At 42.4% G+C, this 22,003-nt stretch overlaps 1 protein-coding gene and 1 long non-coding RNA gene across 12 annotated transcripts in view; one reads left to right on the top strand and one right to left on the bottom strand.

The window, feature by feature from the left end:
- Nucleotides 1-1,677: 1,677 nt before the first annotated feature.
- Nucleotides 1,678-22,003, bottom strand: part of LOC146359898 (uncharacterized) — a 36,437-nt gene continuing 16,111 nt past the window's right edge. For 2 of the 8 annotated variants that reach the window (XR_014786826.1, XR_014786831.1), the window contains exons 2-4: nt 11,409-11,505; nt 9,860-10,045; nt 7,928-8,264 (exon numbers count right to left, since the gene is read on the bottom strand). This is a non-coding gene — a long non-coding RNA (uncharacterized LOC146359898). Of the gene's footprint in view, nt 3,151-7,927; nt 8,265-9,005; nt 10,046-11,408; nt 11,506-13,361; nt 13,564-16,255; nt 17,861-22,003 lie in introns of those variants that run through there. The other 6 variants (XR_014786828.1, XR_014786830.1, XR_014786825.1 and 3 more) reach the window with 6 other exon arrangements.
- RNF212 (ring finger protein 212) lies at nt 2,024-16,469 on the top strand. 4 transcript variants are annotated; one of them, XM_084828346.1, is made up of 10 exons: nt 2,024-2,453; nt 3,720-3,781; nt 6,723-6,797; nt 9,087-9,143; nt 9,508-9,569; nt 10,297-10,336; nt 11,191-11,254; nt 13,017-13,089; nt 14,813-15,012; nt 16,305-16,469. In XM_084828346.1, the coding sequence occupies exons 1-10, from the start codon at nt 2,342-2,344 to the stop codon at nt 16,340-16,342; spliced, it is 783 nt and encodes a 260-aa protein (XP_084684472.1). In that variant the 5' UTR covers nt 2,024-2,341; the 3' UTR covers nt 16,343-16,469. The 4 variants fall into 4 exon arrangements, with proteins under 4 accessions (XP_084684472.1, XP_084684473.1, XP_084684475.1 ...); XM_084828347.1 differs by having other exon boundaries at nt 2,032-2,453; nt 10,300-10,336; XM_084828349.1 differs by having other exon boundaries at nt 2,065-2,453; nt 10,300-10,336; nt 14,877-15,012.

Here is a 22,003-nt window from a genome sequence, read left to right as displayed (position 1 = left end):
TTGCCCTGCCCTGCATAAAAAGTAGGGGTGGCAGCAAAGAGGAACTCCTCCTCTTTCTAATTCAGTTCTTATTTCACATGATTTGGGGGAGGGAGAGTTTTTAGACATTCAAAAGTGCAATGCGGCTGCATGCAAATGAATGGAGCACAAGGCTTCTGCTTGCAATTTGCTTATCTATTACATTTATATCTCATCTTTCGTTGAAGGCACCTAAGGGCTCCATCACACAGGCGGAGAATTCCGTATCAATGCCGGTTCTTTCCACATCCAGTATCATTGCAGGACTGGGTCGTTCTTTTTAGATGGCTGTCCCCATCAATTTTTTGTTTCTTTCCTTCTCATGGGGGCGGTGATGCCTCTCAGAGGCATCGCCACCTTTCCGCAAAAAAGCATTACACATGTTTGGGGTGTAGCAACAGCTCCTCCCTGATTCCTGCCCCTTTCCCTCCCTTTGCATGTTACTGGTGGATGATCTCCCTGGGTACCCCATCTCCCTGTTCAGTGTTTTTGACAATCTCTGCTGTTCACTCGCTGGGAATGCACAGCAGGCAGGTCGGAAGGCCAGCATGCTGCTCTGCCAACCTGCAGTTCTGCCAATCTGCTCGTCCCCCACAGCCCATTGTCATCGCCTTTGCCATCATGACTGCGCCCCCAGCAACCCAAAACAACTCCCCACAGCTGCCAACACACAGCAGTTCATTCATGCTAGGGGAGAAATACATGGGGAGGTCATGGTGTCCCATTTGCGCATATTTGGAAAAATACATTTTTTCCATTTGAGGAAAACACGGGATAGGTGGGTGAAATGGTGGGATAATGACTGGACGATGATGTCATGTAATGGACCCACACAATTCAGTGAGTGGACAATCATGAATGTGCAGTAAACTGGAGGTGTTGTTGTTCAGTCGTGTCCGACTCTTCGTGACCCCATGGACCATAGCACGCCAGGCCTTCCTGTCCTGCGCTCTCTCCCGGAGCGTGCTCAAGTCCATATTCATTGCATCGGTGATGCTATCTAGCCATCTCATCCTCTGCCGTCCCTTTCTCCTTTTGCCTTCAGTCTTTCCCAGCATCAGGGTCTTTTCCAGACAGCTTTCTCTTCGCAAACTGGAGGTGTAGAGATGCCCTAAGACACTATACATGGTCCTCCTCCTCCTCTCTATTTATCCTCAAGAGCCCTTTCAGGTAGGTTAGGCTGAGAGCCAGTGACTGGCCCAAAGTCACCCAGTGAGCTTCATCGTCAAGTGGGGACTAAAACCCGGATCTAGTCCCAGTCCAACACTCTAACCACTACACCACACTGGCTTTCTCAACTGAGCGCTGGATTTTGTTGGGAGAAGCTCGGTGGGGGCAATTTAAGTAGATTTGCTGAACTTAAGGAGTGTTTTGTATGGAATTCGTTTTTGGCTGGAAATCTAAGCCAAACTTAGCCGCATCTCCGATATTAGGAGTGGATTATATTGCAGGGCCGTCAGAAGTCGCTCTGTCAGGCTCAACCTGACCCCCAACGTACAATATTAACGTTAGACTACATTGCAAGTTTGTTGTAGGCCACTTCTCCCTCCTTCTCTCTCAGCAGCTTCTGTTTGCTTTAGGATCGTCATGGGCTGTTGATACTGAAATTTGGACACACACACACACACACACACACACTGCTATTTATTTATTTTTATTGTAGAAACCCGAAAGCAATTATTATGCTCCACACTGCATCAGACCTAAGTGACAGAGAGCTCTCTTCCTGCTACCCTTCCCTTTGGGGCAGAGGGAGGGGTTGCCAAGTCAGAGCTACGGGAAAACCTCGCCTTTCCTCATTCACGTCTATGAGCAGCTGTCACGACTGCCCTGCGGCCCTTCTAAAAATGCCTCCTTCCAGCTCAACCTGGAAACAGGCTGCCCAGGCGGCGAGATCGCCGCTGCGGCCTTTGTGTACATCTCTGCGGCCTCCCCTCACAACCTCTCGGGGGCTGAGTCGCAGGCGCGCCCCCTCCCTTCCCTCGCCTCGCCCCGCCCCCGGCCCACCGCTTCCCTCGGTGGGGGCGGGGCACACCGTCGCTCCTCGCTCTGTGTGGGAGGGAAGGGAGCGCCTCTTCTCCCTCCCTCAGGCGCGCTGTCCTGCGTGAGGAGAACGGGCCCTTGAGACGTTTGTCAGCGCCCGGGAATAGGCCCTTTCATCTGAATGGAGGGTCAGCGGCTGGGGACTACCGCTCCCTTCAGACCGAAGGGGCAGCACGAGTGCGCTTGCAGGCGGTCCGTTGCCGGGCCGTAGTTAAAAGCAGAGCAGGGAAAGTGAGGCAGCCTCCCCGTCCCCCGCCCCCCTCCGTACCACCACCACTTCATGGCTGCTCTGGTATTCTGCAATGCGTGCTTCCAGAAACCCCAGGGAGCCTCTCCAAAGTTCAGCCTGACCAACTGCGGCCACGTTATCTGTGAGCAGTGTCTCCAGAAAGGTAACGGGCCCAGTGTGTCTTGACTGTCCACGCAGCGTGCCATTCATTCACAAGTGCACATGCTTCTCTTCGCGTTGATTCATCCTGAAGGGTTCAAATGGCCAGGCTGCACTTCGGAGTGCGCTCTTAAGATTATTTCTGTGTCCAGTGTGAACAAAAAGGTGGTTACGGTGGAACTAGCAATCTTGTTGGTGCATTTGTAGCCCAAAGGCAGGACTGGTGGAGACAGATATGACGCACTAGAGTTGTTTGCCCTGACGCTTTGAGGTTTTCAATAGAATATGTCAGCAAATAGCATGGCGCTTTGGAATGCTTTTAATCAAGACTGGGAACAGGCCCTGAAACCGTGCACCACTGCTTTTAGATTACCAGTCTGAAATCCTCATATCAGAAACTCAACATTCTCAGTTTTGAAAGGAATGCTGATACAGGGTGGCAAAGAGGAAAAATGCCAGTCTTAGCCTGTGCTTCTTTCTCTCACAGACCAGGGGCACTATATGTGTCAAAAAAGTTCCTTGGAAGACCATGGTTTCCATGTTCCTCAGAAATTTCTCACATCAGGCAACAGTGACAGTTGCTTATCCACACATTTGAAAAGGGTTCAGGATTTCCACTTCACTTCTTTCTTGCAAAAACTGTTGCCACCTTAATTTCATTGCCCAGTGATGCTGCAAAAGGGAAGATGTCCACAATTTACCTAGAAAGAGGGAAAGAAGTTCTTAACCTATACTCTGTCTCAGAGGCATATACATCAACCCCTCCCATTTTTGGTTTTTAAAAAACGCTCCTGTTTCAGCCATCACACACTTTTGCTTGAGATTTTCTGCCCATGCTGGGACCTGTTACTGTGCTGCCCTTCCCAAAATTTCGCACCAAAGTATCAAATCCAATACTTTGATTCCACAGGGCATTGCACAAGTTGTTCTGCAACTCATTTCGCAAGGCATTGAACAATTCATTATGACTTCATTAGGTTACGTGTTACTTGTGCTAGTTCTGCTAGTGGTTGAACAACAGGAACTCCTTTGTTATTTTTCCGCTAGTGTAACATTTGATATAACTCATATTGCAGTTGTTACCTGCTCCAATAAATCAAATTAGTACATTCTGTAGTATGATGAATATGCCAGGGGAGGAAAAAAGACCATAAAAATAATTTCCAGTTACTGCCTTATGAATGAAATACATGTTTGTCTATATGTAATTGATCAGGCATTACAACACATTTGCCAGTCAAAATGGTATGTACTGATTTTTATTTTCTAGGTAAAAAAGAAGAGTGTGTGATTTGCAGAGCGCCTTGTCGTACAATGGTACTGTCGAAAAAGGTATAGAAAAAAGTTTCTAACAACTACAATGGATCTAGTGATTTACAAGATGCTTAACAGACATTTTTGATGGATATCTTAGATCAAAACCAAGCTATTTGGACCTATTGATTCCAGTGAAACATAATCCCAAATAAGTGGGCTTCTGTTCTGATCACAGAACTACTGCCCACTTCTGTAAATATGCACACCATGAATGGAATATTTAGTGTTGGTTACAACAAGACCTTTGCTGCTATAATTCCAGACTTGTGCTGCCATTGGGACCCTAACCAGGACTCAGTGTGGGTACTACGGCAGCACTGGGAGGTTGCCTATTTGTGTTGTGCCATGCTGTACACCAGGGGTATGAAGATTAATTGTGTGGCTTCAAAAAGAGCATAAGGGAAACCGTTGGAAAGGCAACGAACAGGAGACAACTTCATTTCCAGGCCATTACATTTCATTCTAAACATCTTTTTGGTCCCAAACATTCCAAGGAAATTAGTACATTCACGTGTGGATGTTACCTGAGAGCAAGTGGAAAGATGTTTAGCATGGCAAGTGAGGTACAGCTCTTAGCTCTGCTGCATTTCCAGAAATAGGGTGCTACATTCACAGGGAAAATCAAAGCATACTATGTCAAAGTGCCAACCCCTTTTTTGTGTGCTGCCTGCCTGCACAAGGTTACATGAAGTATGCACATACAAAACTTCCAGCTATAGTATTCTGTGTGTGTGTGATGGTAATGTCTGCCCCCATCCCATGCATAGAGGCATACATCTTATGGCATAACACACTAGAGAAAATGGCTTCTAGTGTGCCCAATCTCGTCTGATCTCAGAAGCTAAGCAGGGTCAGCCCTAGTTAGTACTTGGATGGGGAAGTCCCTGGGAATCAGGCTTCCTGCATTGAGCAGGGGGTTGGACTTGATGGTCTTATAGGCCCCTTCCAACTCTATGATTCTATGATAACATGCCCCTGAAAGGTTACTTTTTGGTGACTTTCAGGCACATAATTACATTGTACACAATTAGATTAGCACTGACATGGTTGAGGGTGGGGGGAAACCTCCCTTACAATAATAAAAAATACCATGATGTGTTGGGCAAACTAGATGCGCTCCTCAGCACATAAAATTAACTGACCATCTGAACAGCACTTAGAATTACTAGAAGGCTCATATCTTAGACCAAGGGGGCTTCAGTATGGTGCCTGTGGGCACCACTGTGCCCCCCTCCTTTGGCACCCACCAGCCTTCCCGCCCCTCTTTATTTTAATTTTTTAAAAAAGATTTTAATTTTTTTAAAAATAAGAGGCTGGCATGCTGCAAAGTGAAGTGCTGTATTTATTTCCAAAATGCCTCTGGGCCCCATCTTGTTTCCATTTTTAGAAAATAAAAAATGGTGAGTGGCTGCAGCCCTGCACTTCATTTTTGAAGCATGCCCAGCCACTCACAGGAAAGAAAACAGTAAGGTGGGGTGGGGGAGCATCCTGGGGGCCTAGGGCAAGATGCAGAGTAACTTGGGGTGCTAGAGGGGATGGCAGGGAACAAAGGGGGGTGTTTTGCCTGGAAATTATGTGTGTGTGTGTGTGAAGAAAACAGAAGGAAGTGAGCACCAAAAGTAAATCACAAAGAGGAGAAACAGGTTCTCAAGATGCAAAAAAGATTCATTGTAGGAAGCCCAATGCGTTTCGGCCTTTTTCTTATTTTTAGGCCCTCTTCAGGGAGCTGTAACATTAATGGTAATAACAATACTTTGAATATCACCAGTTTGCGTTCTGTGAAATGGATATTTTGTTGTGCTTTATTTGGGGAAAAATCTGGTTTGGCATTTGGGGCGCAAACCTCACCCTGCCTTGTACTTAGGTTCTTGGGCAAGTTATTTTTCTTTTAACCTCATCAGTTTGGGAAATGGGTGTCTGCCATGATGCCCATTATGGCAGTTATTCTGTAAATGGGCAAGCCCCCCCATGGTAGCCAATATTCTTTCAAAATTTTGAATGTGCTCACTGGCTCAAAAAGGCTGCCCCCCCCATTTTAGATGGTTTTCCCTTTTCCAAAATGTTGTGCCAATATACTCCATTGTGTACCTTAAGAATGTGAGAATTACCTTGATAGGTTAGATCAAAGATCTATCTTGCCTAGGTCCCTGCCCCTGACAGTAGCTAGCCATATTCCCAGTAAAACTTGGAAGCGCGATATGATAGAGATACTATTACTAACAGATTTCCTCCTGTTTGTTCTTCAGCAATGGTAACCAAACGTATATTGGCTCTGCACGTGGAGGTTGCATGTCTAGTAACCATTGAGAAACCTCCTATGAATTTGTCTAATTGCTTTAAAAATAGCTTATATTAGCAGCCATCACAATTCTATTTGACAATGAATTCAGTGGTGCAGTTAGGTAATTTTAGACTTTGAACTTAATGGAATTATGGGCGATGGCTCTTTAGATAGCAATGTGTATTACAGGGATGGGGAACATGTGGCCCTTCAGGACTGCAACTTCCATCATCCGTCACTATTCGCTGTGCTGGCTAGGGCTGATGGTAGTTTGCAGTCCAACAATATCTGAAGGGCTATGCATTCCCCACCACTGACTTATTACTTCACTTACTTAAACATGTGGTAAGCCATCCCTGCTGCATTAGGGGGCACTTCTGCTCATTCTGCTGATTGGGGCCCTGGACATCTGTCCCAAAGTCCTGCCTTGACAATACCAATGACTTAACTAAGTTAATTTGTTAACACAAATAAGATACTTCTGTTTGTTCATTTTGAACAAAGATTAATTGGAAAGCACTACATTTCTAGTCCTGTATGTTTGTTTGTTTGTTTGCTTTAGAGAAAGTAGGCTTGTTAAGATTTTTTTCCTGCAAAGTGGCTTGCTTTTACAGATCTCAAAAATATTTATACACTTTTATTATTTTTGGTAATTTGCAATTTGTTTTGCTGCAGATGAATTCAGATATCCAGTCATTGTTTATGGGAATTGATGGATTATGCAGAAAATATTCCAAAGAAGTCACACAAGTGAGTTGCTTGAAAACTGAGTATTTTCCATCAGGAGTGTACTAGATAGTAATTTTCTTCACCAAACCTTCTCACAAGAGGAAATTCTTTGTTGGTATCTTCTTAATGAAGATACACAATACAGCAAATAGCTGTTAGAAATGACCTTTGATGTACCATTCCAATGGAAGAAAAACTGTTTTGGTATCGTTTCTATTAAATAGGAAGTAATTAAAAAAAAATCTTGTACATATTTCATCCCACCTCACCCACAGTGTTTTAATATGTGTTTAATGACACTTATTTATAACACTAAACTCAAATTCTAAAAAAAGAAGACAAAATTGTAACAGATTAGAGTGTATGAATGCAAGTGGGCTGTTAGCTTGACGCTGAGGCTCACCTGTGCGCCACTCTGGATCATCTGACAGTTTCCTGTTCTTCCCTAGGCTCATAGCACACAGGGCTACTTTCAGCAGAAGGCTGAGTGGTGCCACAGCTTGAGTGGTGCCACAAGTGGAGTTCTGAAGAAGAGCTGGCCACTGGTGAAGTATTGGAAGCTTTCAGCTTTGTAAATGGCCTGGCTGTACCCAATGGTGAGGTGGCATAGCATGGGACAGGAAAGTCATGTGGGACTCCATTGAACAGTCTCTCTCTTTCTTACTGTCCAAGCTTGGAGGGAACAAGACTGGATTTAGGCTTTGGAAACAAGGCAATAAATGGGGGGGGGGTTAAAAGATGGATCATTACATGCCAAATCAACACAATATGGCAGATCAAAGTCATAGATTTAAAAAAAAAATGATGCAGAGTCATTATACATGTTGCTATCACCTGGGGAAGAGCCATACCCTGCCAAAAAACTTGTTTAAGGTCTCTTTTCCTATAAAACATGTGCTTGTTCTTTTTTTGCCATAAAATGAGATGTACTCTACCTATAACATTATTTTAGTGCACAGTCCTATGCATGTTTAGACAGAAAAAAGTCCTACAACCCCAGCATTCTCCAGCTATCCATGCTGGCTGAGGAATGCTGAGAGTTATAGGACTTTTTCTGTCTAAACATATATAGGATTATGCATTTTGAAGCTCAGGGGCTCTTTCAGAAATGTGGAGTGTTGTGTGCCAAAATGAGCAGAAATACAGCAATTAATTGGCAACCAAACATTTATACAAATTCCAAATCATTATAACAAATTCCTTAGATCACAGGGTGAGATACAGACTGAGACCCAAAACCAAAATGCAACTTTTAGAACACCGTTATTTAGGTAAAATACAGTTAATTTCAAATTCACCCTGTCCAAATTCACTCAAATAGTTACCAGTGTTGGAGCAACAGAACCGGGTGTCCAACCTAGGTTGTATACTTCGAAGTAGGAGGTGTGCTCGCATGCTAGCCGCTTCTCTCTTTGGTGTCCATGTCTTCCTCGGAGTTCTGCTGATTTTGGTGGATCTTAAATATTCTTTTTCTCATGTCTTTGCACACTGCAGAAAAACATGGCCTTTGAATACGTGTCCTGGCTGTGTTTTAATTGAGCTCATCTTATCTCTTTTTGAAATCCTTCTTTCCAATGTTAAAGGACATCACTTTTTTCTCAGAAGCTGGACTGTCACTTCTACCTGCTAACAACATTCCTGAATTAACTCAACCATTGCCTCAGTTTTTGGACTTTTCTTGGAAGTTTCTGTCCAGTATTTTCTTCCCAAACTCAGCTAATTAACTGCATCTTGCTGTTCATGTTCAGTCAGCTTTGCACAAACACCCACCTGCTTTCCAATTCTTCAGCCTCTTTTTCTGGTGACTCTGCACATTCTTTTCTGCTCCTCAGGAACCCTTTCACCCCAAAGGGGGCCATTATATGATTTTACATGACTTCATCAGGAATTTCTGCACCTATTATCCTATGTGTGCAAGTAGACCAGTAATGCTGTTGGTTATGTCGATCCACTGATCTACTAATGATCAGTTCACCCAGCACATTTCATTATGATAATGTCATGTGCACATGATATTTTGGGCTGAATTTCTGAAAAATGCAAAAAAAAAAAAAATCCTCCCCCTGCCCCATTAACATGTCTGCAACGTGCTATAATTTTCAGAATATAATTGGTCGTTAGGATTTGTTTGTTGATTTGGAATGGAATGACCCAGAAAAAACATGAAAGATAGCATGAGGAATTCCATTCCTGTTGATTTTTTTTACTGTTCTAGTTTTTTATTCTTTTAGCTTTTTCTCTTCTACTCCTTATCATAGCAACATTATATTTAAAATGCCTGGTACTGTTTCTCCCTCCCTCAATTTTTAGATTGCCCAGTTCCAGGAAAAACACAGAAGACGGCTATTGGCACACTACAGAGGAAAGGTACTTTGAACTCATGTTGAACTGAAATATTGGGCTGTGGGAAGATTAGATGAAGTCACGTTTACATTTTGATATTGTATTACTGAAATGTAACAGGTCAACTAACCTATCAGTATTATTACTATTACATTAAATGTCAGAGGTAGGGCAGCTTCAGAGGATTCTTGCTTTCCACCATGTGAATGGGCTAGATCAGGAAGAGGTATATTTAGTCTGGTCCTTTCTATTAATTAACAGTCAGAACATGACTCTGAATCACTTACTCTGGAACAATCCCATTAAAGAGAGTTGGAGTTTTTCAGTGGTGGTAGATGAAAACAAAAATCACAAAGATTAAATTACTGAAATACATTATTCCATACAGATTACAAAACTGGAAGGATATCTTAAGAAAGCAACACAACAAATTCAGCATATACAACAACAGTAAGCAGCATTTTAATTATTAGCATGACAATTGGAATTGCAAATAGAATGGGGGAGGGTGTTTTTGCTTTCATGCCCTCTTTGTGGCTGGTCACCATGGAAAACATGGTGCTGGACTAGACGGACCTTTGGTTTGATCCATCAGGACGCTTATGGTCTTAAATGGAAAAGACAAGTATTAAATCTTTGCTACTCTTGTGAAAAAAAACTGTGTTTCCCAAATCAACTAGGTAAATGCTTACTATGAATCCAGGAAAGTTATATAATTGTGATAAGATGGAATTGCTCACCTTTCATTCACAGCACCATTTAAAGCTGCAGTCCTACATCTACTTGCCTGAGAGAAAGCCCCATTGAACCCAATGAGGATTACTTCTAAATTAATATGTTTAGGGTTGCTCTGTAAGTCTCTGAAGGAATCAATAACCTTCTAGTTCTTTACAAAGGACTTTGAAGTGTGCAGATATGTCTATAGCCTATGAAAGAGAAGATAAATGACATGAGATCTTATACACTCATATTTATAGATGGTAGTTCACCCCAAAAGGCTTCAATAGGATTAGCTTAGCTTAATACTGCAATATCTTATTATTTGTAACTCAAATGATCAAATATAACATGGGGATATAACATATGTTTAGCAATTTTTGAGCTTTACTAGTATTATTTTATATTAATATTTCACATCCTGCAAATTATTTTTTCCATATGAATCCCAATCTATCAGTAGGGTTTCATCAATGGAGGTAGATCATGTGCCAAGGAAAGTAAGTGGCTTTCTATTTTCTATATAGAAATAGTTTCAATTATAAAGGTTCAGCTCTAATTTGCACTCAGATTTGTGACAAAAAGCAAACTGCTATTTAGCATGCTTTCCACCTTGACCTCTTAAAAGTATAAGATACCCAATGAGAGGGAAATGATGTATTGAAGCTTTGTCATTAGTGGTTGGAAAGCAGAAAACAACAGTCTTAGCATTCCTCATGGCAGTCTACTACTATCTCACACATACTCTCTCTCACACACACAGATACACACACACAGTCAAACTAGATGTAACTGTGGCCAACTCATTTGTTTAAACTTGGATCTGCTTCAGTTACATGATAAGTGTGGGTTGGAGTCCAGTTTTTAGAGTGAAATGTGCATGCATGCTGTTAAACTCTTTTCCTCCCTGGAGTCTATGTTCCCAGCTGTTTTCCACATTAGTGAGCTTGGCTGAGAGAAAAATGCTTGGGAAGAGGGGGCACGGCAGCAATAATGGGTGTAGAGACAGTTCAGGCCTCCACACCCATGTGACCTTCTGTTCCAAACCTTGGACCTCTCCCCATCTCATTCATTCATTCATTCATTCATTCATTCACACACACACACATGCACTTTACTTTAAACTGTGGTTTGTCTGAACATGTCAAGATTGAGCTGTGGTTTATTTTGAGTTATACTTATTAATAATAATATTCCTACTTCACAAGAAAGCAATGAGCTCCTGAAATGAAAACATCCATGATTCAGCCACTGTGGAACAACAAATCCCATACGATATATTTTTTAATTAAATTATTACTTACGTTACACGCTTTTACATTTATTGTACTGTCTTATCTCCAAATACACCTAGACTGAAACACTGGCTGGACCTACAAGGATATCACTGATAAGCCCACCTCAGAATGGACATATGGGTAAGAAGAGATAATTACCTATTACTAAAATCTGATCAGGAATAGATATGTTTTGGGGTTATATGCTGATAATGATTCTGTTCTCTCTCTCTCTCTCTCTCTCTCTCACACACACACACACACCAGCATTCACCACCTATTATTCTGTTCTCACCTTGGGGGACAATCACCTTGAATTCCAGGACAGGGAAGCAAGCAGCAGCAGCTCCTTTGAATATGGGAGGCCTCTCTTTCTTCTCCCATGATCCCCACTGGAAAAAGACATAAGGATTGTCATGATTTTGACAGCATCTTAGAATCATAGAATAGTAGGGTTGGAAAGGGCCTATAGGACCATTGAGTCCAATCTTTTTCACTTTACAAACAGCTGAGGGAAAGAGAAGTTTGGTTGGCCTGTACTGCCTAACACCCCAGCCTGGCCCTCAAGTTTTTGCACTGGAGATAGGATGAGGTAGTAGAGGAAATCAGACCCTTTGAATGGTCAAAAAAGCCCTTGAGGGGCTTCAAGCTTCAACTGAAATACTCAAAGGGTGCAATTTCTTTTAAGGAAATGAGCACAAAACTACTCACCCAGCTATAGAAGAAATGGCCAAAAAACCTACATTCTGTTGAAGGGGTAGCTTGACTTGTCTACTCAGTGCTGTGATTAGATAAACTTTATGTCATGCATGTAAAGATTTAGGTATAAAGTGTTCCATGTTTCTGCTTGTCTAGTAATCATAAGAACATTAGAAGAGCCATGCTGAGTCAGACCAAGGATCCATCTAGTCTAGCATTCTGTTCACACAGTGGCCAACCAGCCGGTGACCAGGAACACACAAGCAGGGCATGAGCGGAACAGCACCCTCCCACCCATGTACCCCAGCAACTGGTGTACATAGGCTCACTGCCTCTGGTACTAGAGGTAGTGCATAGCTATCAAGACTAGTAGCCGTTGATAGCCCTCTCCTCCAGGAATTTGTCCAACCCCCTTTTAAAGCCATCCAAATTGGTGGCCATCACTACATCCTGTGGTAGCAAATTCCATAATTTAACTATGCACTGTGTGAAGAAGTACTTCATTTTCAGGTGTCCTGAATCTCTCACCAATCAGCTTCACAGGATGACCCTAGGTTCTAGTATTTTGAGAGAGGAAGAAAAATGTCTCCCTATCCACATTCTCCACACTATGCATAATTTTGTACATTTCTCCCCTTACCATCCTTTTTTCCAAGCTAATCATGGTGTTTTGTATTACGTATGTACCAATTTTCACTTTCTGTCTATTTTGGAAGTTGTTTAACCATTTTGATCCATCACTGTATGAATGAGACCCAAGAGGATAAATGGTTAGGCAGATACTAATAACTCAAATTATAGCGAAATGTTATATAGGAGAACGTGATACATCATGTTGTCTAAGTGAATGATGTTAGTGAATTTCTATTTAAAATCATGGCCCATTTGCAATGGTTTATACATTTTTACTGACATTTTATACTATTAGCCATCCTGCTAGCTTCAAACAAACTAGATAATTTTGAGTGATCTAAAGGCACTTCGACTAAGATTTAACTTTTTAAAAGAGCTATATTATATTTATACATTTCTGGAAATGTGCCTTCAAAATAATGCATTATGCAAACTATATTCTTTACAGCACAGTCATATACATGGCTGTTCAGAAGTAAGACTTAATGAGTTCACTGGAGTTTACTCCTGGGCAAATGGGTATAAAATTGCAGCCTTAATCTGCTAACATAACCAGGAATATTATTTACAGGTAGTGTTAAATGCAGAAGTTCTCAATTGTCTGGAATTACTTCATGTCAAAGGAGTACACCAGGGTCAATAAGGTAACTAAAATCAACTTTGCAATGGGATTCAACTGCTGTAATGAAAGGGTTATCTTTGCTCACCTCAGTTTGTATTGGACATTTTGACTTTCCAGAGAAGAAATGTTTTCATTCAAATTGGCTTCACTTTATGCAAATATCTTCATCATGGTTACATTCCATCATTGTGAAATTTGGGTACCAAGTTTTATGTAAATAATTATATTATTTTAATTTGTTTACTATATTAAGTACAAATTTAATTTTCACTTTGTTGAAAATTAAGCTCTAACCTTAGCATCTCTATTATTTTCTTCTTCTGTAAGGTGGGACTTCCAACAATACTGTCACTCATAATATTCCTATATGACTGTAGCAATGACTGGGGTGGGCCATGTACTAGCATAGAATCTTCCCAAATGACCAAATTATCCTTCATGTATCAAATGGACTGTTATCTTCCTCCTTTTGGTTCATTTGAATTTGTAGCCCACACTGCAGTGAAGATGGAAATAAATTAAAATATAAAAAGAAATGGATGCCTGACCAAAAGGTTCAGAGCTTGAAGTCAATACAGGAAATGGTTGTCTTATCCTAATTAATCCCCCACCCCAGGTACGTGTTGCTTCAAAGTGATCATAGAATCATAGAATAGTAGGGTTGGAAGGGGCCTACAAGGCCATCGAGTCCAACCCCCTGCTCATAAAAATGATCACTTTTAGCATCCTGGACTGTCAGCATTCTAGCACTTCTGAGGAATGATCATGCTCGATTCTCTTAGGACTGCTTGTCTTTTTTTTTAAGTTTGCAATCCAATATTTTCAGGTCTGGTGTCACCACCCAGCATGGTCAGGTAGATGCCAGCGCTCACAGCCCTTGGTGGGCCCCCACAATTGATGGCAAGCTCCTCTAAAAACAAACAAACTTTTGTTTGTTTGTTTCTTTGTTTAGGGAGAGGTGCTGGGCAAGACAGCCACCACAGACTTCCTTGCTTATGGGGCCCAGAGGCATTGGGAGTAGAGCTCCTCAACTGCCTTATCCAGACTGTGGGAAAAGGTACTAGGTATGAAGCTGCAGCTGCTACTTACTTCTGTATTCCCAATACCTCTGGGCCCTGCCTCTTACATGTATATTGGGAGTGAGAATGGGGAAGATGGCTATGGCTGTTGTTGCCTCACCTAGCGCTTTGGCTGAGGAAGTAACAGGTGGCTGCCACCACCAGTCCCCATCCACCCTCTGGTAAGCTTTGGGAGGGGCTGCCCGGGCACCTTCCCAGGGTCTCATCAAACCTGGTGCTAGCCCTGAATGTTTTTCTTCGTAAGTGGGAAGTTCTCTCCCCACAAAATGCAGAAACCATTACCTTGTCTATAAGCAATCCCTTTCACTACCCAGCAGATAGGCAGAGAGCTTTGGCTACTGGGCAGTACAGAAATGTAATAAGTAAGTAAGACAAACCACCAAGTTTAGTATTAGAAGGAACTGGGAAAATACAATAAAAAGTTGCAATGTATCTTCAGCTTCTTATAGGAATTCTTCTGTTCACGGCACCAGCCTGAAGCAGGAATCTTCTAGTGCTATCAGAGCTTACAGGATAGGGAGAAAATGTATCATTTTATTATTCAGTTTGAAAAAAATGTGTTAAAAGTCAAACCTGTTTTAAAAACAGTAGATTTTGCTATAACTGATTATGCTATGTCTACCTTTCTCAATATGCTAGACTCCGTCTTCTCTATTTAATTACTAGGTCATCACCATTAAGAATGTCAAATAGTGGGACTTCTTATATATCACCATTTGTATCATCACAGAATAGTAGAAATCACATACCAGATACTTTTGGACTTCGAAATACTCAGCATTATCAGTGTACTCCAACATTTTCACTGCCATCAGCTACAAGACACCCAATTAGCCTTTCCAGTCTTTTACAAAGGCAACATTTAGGTAAGCGAGTTAGTAACTGAAATAAAATCATCCAGAATCAAACTGCTATTCAGGTAAAGTGCAATGTGTAGATTGTATGGGGCAGTGATAACACCTGATAACTCCGACAGGGAGTTGCTTTTGTCCTTTGAAAGTAATGCAAGTCACTTTGTGGCTGGGTTCACACATAATGCTAACCCGCTGTGGATCATGTTTGGGAGTGACCTACATGGGGTTAGCATGTTGTGTGGCCGGAGTTTTCCGCACCCATGATCAGTAAGTTACCTACTTGCGGTACCCACCCTCTGCGGTGGGGGTAAGGGGCCCCAGGGTGGCTTACCATGTTGTCTGTCAGGCACTCCATCACTAAAGTCCTGCGACCAACAAGACGGACATCTAGAGTGGTGGAAAGTTCCAGCAGCGCTCTAGCCAATGTAGGCAATCTCTATGATAGAGATCACCTAGTGACAGCTGGAACAGCCAGGAGGAGCCCTTTCCCACCGTGTGGCTGCCGGGATACGCAGCCACAGCAGTGGGAGGATTGGCGAAGAACCACGCTGCAGGGTGGGTAAGTTACCCAGCCTGCACCATGTGTTTCATTGGTCATGTGGGGGGCACATGTGCTGTGGTTCCCTTAGCCCCTCCCTGTTTTGTGGTTCCGTTACACCCCCCCCCCCCGGATCAGGGCCTGTCTCTCCTATGAAGAACCCTATCCAGCATCTACACAGGCCTGAACCCACCATAACACTATATTCAGCTGTCCAGCCTATTGCCCAAGATGTTATATGGCCACTGCTCAGAACCTGTATAATATACGCATTACAAACTTATGTTTATCATGTGCATACATTTCTTGTTTATGTGCAGATGTAAAAAAATTTATGATGAGGTCTTGAGGTGAGGAGGCAAAGTTGAGGATGCTCTTTTCTTTTTTTAAGGGCAGGTTGTTCACTTAAATGGATAGGTAATGCATTTGAGACCTTGAACAAAATACCTGCTTTAAGAACTAGTTCACAGAATATAAGGTTACACTACAGTTGTCTGCCATAAAAATAGGACTGTTCAGAGATGAAGTATGACTAAATTATAGTCTTGCCAGGCAGTTGTCACATCCAGGAACTGGTCTCTAAAACTGAATATGTCCTTGTTTTTAAGGTAAATGTGCATCTTTAAGTAGTTGTGGCTAAATATGGTTGCTGTTATTTACAGTTGTTTATTTGTTTATTATGGCTATCCAAATGATTTTCTTTGCAAATAATGTATTAATGTGTCACTTCTGGAAATGAAATTTATTTAAATCTTTCTTTTTATAGGATCCACTAGTCTTCCAGGACATTCATTACAAAAATAAACACACCTACAAGCTCGATTCAACAAAACCTGTACACTGTATATTTTTAAAAATTGTATATAAAAAGAATATCACAGTTCATACCATTGTAAATATCTATCTTGATTAAAGACTAAGAGAAAGCTTGTATTGTTGTTATTGCACTTTTTTGCTGTTTTATTTTTCAGAGAAAACAAAACTACTACATTTTGCTACTATTTAATGGTTCATCTCACTCCAGAGATCAGGAGTAAAATAAATAATGAAATAAAAATTAACAAAAACAATAAATGCCACAGCAATAATGCTAACCAACATCCAGCCTCAAAATCTGAAAGAATTAGTTAAAAACCATCAACCTAAAATACAATTCAAGAGAGAGCCAACAAAAACAAATGGGTCTTTAGAGCTTTCCTAAAGGCCTGTAGAGATGGGGCCTAACGGTCCCTAGATAGCAATTCCTGAAAAATGTTGGTACTACTGAGAAGGTCCATTCCCTTGTACTCACCAACTAACTATCCTTGGTGGTGGGCAAGTGAGAAGGGCCTCTGTTGCTAAAGGAGGCCCTTCTCACCTTGAACATAAGAAGAGCCATGCTGGATCAGACCAAGAGTCAATTTAGCCCAGCATATGCTCACGCAGTGGCCAACCAGCTGTCCATGGGAAAAACACAAGAGGACATGAGCGCAACAGCACCCTCTCACCCATGTTCCCCAGCAACTGGTGTACAAAGGCATACTGCCTCTGATACTGGAGGAAGCATATAGCCATCAGGACGAGCAGCTATTGCTAACGTAGTCTCCTTGCTTCAGCTAAAATGTGAGCAAGCTGGTACTGATATAGGCTGCTGTTCAAGTATCTTGGGCCCAAACCATTTAAGGCTTTGAAAACCAGCACTTCAAACTGGGTTTGGAAATGCACTGGCAGGTGTACCTGGCACAGTATCGGTGTCACATGAACTGAATGCCTGACTCCATCTAGTATCTGGGTGGCCACATTCTGCACCAGCTGAAGTTTTTGAACCATCTTTAAAGGCAATCCTTGCAGTATTTTGTCATCAAAACATGGATAACAGGCAAAACCAGATCTCTCTAGATGGGATTACAATTGGCCTAAACTGGTAAAAAGCAGTCTTGGCCATTGCCACCTTCCTCAGTTAACACCAAATGCAACAGTACTCCTAAGCTGTGCATTTGTTCTTTTTTACTGAGTTTTAATAAAACAAAAATAAAAAAGTAACAAAACCAAAACAAATCAAAAGTATAACATATTATATAACATCTTCAGTTTCAAATATTACAATATTCTAAGAAGAAAAAGAGAGGGAAAGAATAGGGTAAACTCCAGTAAAAACAGACCAGGTATCAAAATGTAAGTCCATTTGCAAGTTATGCCTATATACCACTCTTTCAAATGTTGCTATTGTTGTTAAGTCTTCAATCCATTGCATTATAGGCGGTGAGCTTTTATCCTTCCAGTATCGTTATATCAGTCTTTTAGCAAACAAAAGGATGCGAAGAATCCATTCACGCTGACCATCTGTTACATTCCAAAAAGCAGGAAATTAATTTAAGAGAACATTTACATCAGTAAATATTAAAGAGCTTTCCAATACAAAATGAATATGATAACTTCCTCCCAAAAGGAGGCAACTGGTGGGCATTTCCAAAACATATGAATAAGAGAAGCATTAACTGCATGATACCTCCAACAATTAGCCAAGTTTGACAAAACTTTATTAAAGAGATGTTGTGGTGTCCAACAGACCTGAAACAAACGTTTTTACTGAATAAGGTGTAACTGAAGATCCATAGAGATATCTGATACAGACTCCAAAATGGCGGTCCATTAATTAGACAAAATAGGACATTCCAATTCCCTGTTCCATTCCTGCTGTAGACCACATGTATCATATTTATCCATTGATAATGGGTATTTGTAAACATGAATGGTGGGCCCATATATCTGGTCAGTTTCAGTAAGTTTTTCCAATAGCAAAGGAGACTCCAAGGCAGTAAAAGCAGCTGGACCAAATCTAGATACTAACAAATGTTTCAACTGCAAATACTGCCATTCCGCTGTAGCAGGCAAATCAAATTTATCTCACAAAGTTGAAAATAGCAAAAACTCATCATCAACACCCAATAATTAATCCAGGTTAAAGATCATTTTATCTGTTCAGGTCCGCCACAAGAACATTTTCTTTCCAGTTCTTAAATCTGGATTTCCCCGTAACGTCAATTTGGCATGGGAAAATGGGTCAAACTGTAATTGGCGTGACATTATACGCCATACAACTCTTAACTGCAAAGACTGTGGGAGGAGCTCTATCAGCTTTAATATGCCTAGAACCTAATGCCATCCATTCCGTGGAGCTGCTAGCCATCTCCGAAGTGCCAGGGATACAGCCACCATGCCATATCGCTGGCTGAAGGGGACTTAACTGCGGATGCAAATGGCGTCCAGGACGCTGTTTGCAGCCATGCTTTTCATTCACGTGATTGGCTACGCAAATATTTGCGTAGCCTATCATGTGAATGAAAAGCACAGATGCAAATGGCGTCCAGGATGCCATTTGCGGCTGTAAAGGTCTTAGTTTAAGCTAAATGCAGCCATTTACGGCTGCATTTACCTTAAACTAAGGCCTTTACGGCTGCAAATGGCATCCTGGATGCCATTTGTGTCCGCAGTCAGTCCCTTCAGCCAGCCATATTGCTGGAAATATGGAGGCCGTATCGCTGGAAATCCGGAGCCGGAGGAGCCGGCCGAAGAGGATTCTGCGGGGAGGCGGAGGTAAGTGTTCCATTCCGTCACGGACTATGGGGGGCCAGAATCTTTAGAATCCGGCCTCATTGGAGTCTGTGGCGGAATTCTCCGCCATCCCTAATTGTATGATCCTGAAGGATACCATAGTCAATGGTATTGAAAACCACTGAGATGTCCAGTAGAACTAACAGGATCACACTCCTCTTATGTCCATTCCCCAGTGTAAATCACTAGGTTGACCAAGGCTCCTTCCATCTGAAAACCAGGCCTGAATCCAGATTGAAATGGATCCAAATAATCAGCATCATCCAACAGTCCCTGGCACTGAGAAGTCACCACAAACTCTAATATCTTACTTCAAGAGTGGCCTCACCATTGCTTCCTTCAAGCTAATGGAGGCCATGCCATCCGTCAAGGAGGTATTAATCACCACTGAGCCCAGGATGGGCAAGGGTTCAAAGAATGAGCAAACAGTGGCTCTCTATCTTCCAAGCAGTACGGCCACATTTTAGGCTGCACAAGCTGCAAGATGTACATTATAACATGTCTAGACAACTTGCTGGTCCCATCTATCTCTGACTGTTAAAACAATTGTGTCTCTGGGGCTGTCTTCACAGGGGATTTCCTGTGGATTGGGAGCATTTTGAGATTGTTCACGGCACATGACATTGTGGCCAGTGTGCTGCCAACCAGCAGCTTCCGTCTTGAAAAGCCTCATTATCGGAAAGTAGTTTTACTCAGTTTTTTTTCAGTTAAAGCAGCTCCCAGGTGGTTCCACTGCAGTGTACCATTCCTCCGCATTGACTCTTAGGCATGCCTTTGTGACCTGGCAGTGACATGGTCAAGGGGTGGGGCTGTCCCTCCCCTCTTCACTCATTTTCCCCATTGGCACTACTATCCCCAGGGAGAGTAACTGGAGTAACTAGCCTGCCTTTGCGACTCATCAAAGCACTATTGTGCTCTTTTGAGCCTTCAGAATGGCATTGCACTTCCTTTTCACCAGTGGGAGTAACTAGCCTCTGTTTCCCTGTTGATAGCTGTCATTATGTGCTTCTCTAATGTTTGCATTATTTCGCTTCTCTGATGTTATGTTAATTCACTTTTCTGATGTCATTGCCCTGCTTTAGATCAAGTCTTGGCCATTTATAGTATGGATAGGGAGAGAGGCAGTAGAGTAGTCAAGCTGGCAAGCAAAGGGTCAAGCACACAGGTTTCAGTCCAAGGAGGTTTAAGCTAAGACAGAAGTGGTCAAAATCCAGGCAGAGGTCAGAACACAGGCAGGCAGGCAGGCAGGCAACAAGGATCAGAAAGTAGCAAGAGTAGTCAAGGTAACAAGAAAGAGTTCAAACATAGTAAATCAGTCACATATGTTACGCAGTCCAGAAGCAGGGTCACTGAGCACTCCAAAAGGTCAGGAAACAGAGCATCAGATAGGGCACAATTCAGGATGCAAGGTACATGGCAGAGACCGGATGAACCAAGTTGTTCCAACACTGTAGAGGTTTTCAGTGAAGGCTTTTAATCCCAAAGCCAGCCAGACCCCACCCAGAGCTTAGCTGCAGCAATCAGAGCTCCCTTTCCAGAGCCTACTCCTGAGGAGTCCCTTTCTCCTCAGGAGACTTTTTCTGGAGGCCAGCACTTCTCTCCACAGGAGCCCTGCTAGCCTGTCACTTGAGGCAACAACGCTCCCGGGGACCAGGAGATGGCTCAGCCTCTGCCTCAGAGGCAGAGTCCTTCTCTCCTGAGAAGGATGGCCTTGCAGCCACTTCATGCAAAGGTTCAGGCTCCTGTGGGTCTGGTGGCAGTCCCTGATCTGGGGTATCCTGGGCTTCTGGGGCTCTAGCTTCTCCTTTGAGGAGGACATCTCCATTGGGGCATGACAGTCACATCAGTTCGCTTCTCTGATGTTATGTTAATTTGCTTCTCTGATGTCACATTACTTCACTTCTCTGATGTTTGCTTTACTTTGGTGCTTGTCTGCTATTTATTTATTTATTTATTTATTTATTTATTTCTATACTGCCCAATAGTCAAAACTCTCTGGGCAGTTCACAAAAATTAAAACCACGGAGTGCAGCATAAAATAAAATAAATATGAAAGCTTAAAACCTCAATATAACAGTACAACCAGAATCAAACCTGCACTGGATAATCTCATGCCACAGTTGTTTCCCACCTGTGAGCTGTTGAAAGAGTTGGCCTTAACACAGGACTATGCTATGATGATAAATGAGAGCTCCTTTTACTTCTTTTACTCTGGTTCTACTCCATATGTCAGATGATGAACATAGTTAGCATGCTGTTTCTTACACTAAATCCATTTTTTTCATACTCATTTTGTGACTTTTTTCCATCACAGTGGCTTCAGTGCAATTTGGCAGGCTGTGTGACCTCAACTAGCTTCGCTGACGGCTGGTGGAAGTGGTACTGATTGGTGGAAGGGGAAGTTGCCTGGGACGAGGGCGTGGAGAGAGCAAAGGGCTAAATGTCTACCCGGATGCAACTCATTGCCCTCAATTGCACTTTGCCTATAATCGCTGCCTCTCCCTTTTCATATTCATTCATTGAGCACGGGGTAATCACGCGTACTCGGAAACAGGGATGGGTGAACGGAGCCTTACTTCGCCTGGGTTTAGGGGTGCTGCTGCAGCAGTGTCTGTTATTATTATCATTATTAGTTTTGGTTAGGCCTCATCTGGAGTACTGTGTCCAGTTCTGGGCACCACACTTTAAGAAGGATGCAGACAAGCTGGAGAGGGTTCAAAGGAGGGCAACAAAGATGATCAGGGGACTGGAAACAAAGCCCTATGAAGAGAGACTGAAAGAACTGGGCATGTTTAGCCTTGAGAAGAGAAGACTGAGGGGAGATATGATAGCACTCTTCAAGTACTTGAAAGGTTGTCACAGAGAAGAAGG

This window comes from Heloderma suspectum, chromosome 1 (assembly GCF_057233095.1).
Source record: "Heloderma suspectum isolate Gila_16-S chromosome 1, 16-S_ref, whole genome shotgun sequence".
NCBI lineage: Eukaryota > Metazoa > Chordata > Lepidosauria > Squamata > Helodermatidae > Heloderma > Heloderma suspectum.
This window is presented reverse-complemented; position numbering and strand designations above follow the sequence as displayed.

Excerpts from the sequence above, each read along its gene's own strand:
- RNF212 (XM_084828346.1), top strand. The coding sequence starts at position 2,342 with ATGGCTGCTCTGGTATTCTGCAATGCGTGCTTCCAGAAACCCCAGGGA. Across the intron at positions 9,144-9,507 it reads TGGCACACTACAGAGGAAAG|ATTACAAAACTGGAAGGATA; the intron begins GTACTTTGAACT and ends TATTCCATACAG. Across the intron at positions 9,570-10,296 it reads ATTCAGCATATACAACAACA|TAGGGTTTCATCAATGGAGG; the intron begins GTAAGCAGCATT and ends CCAATCTATCAG.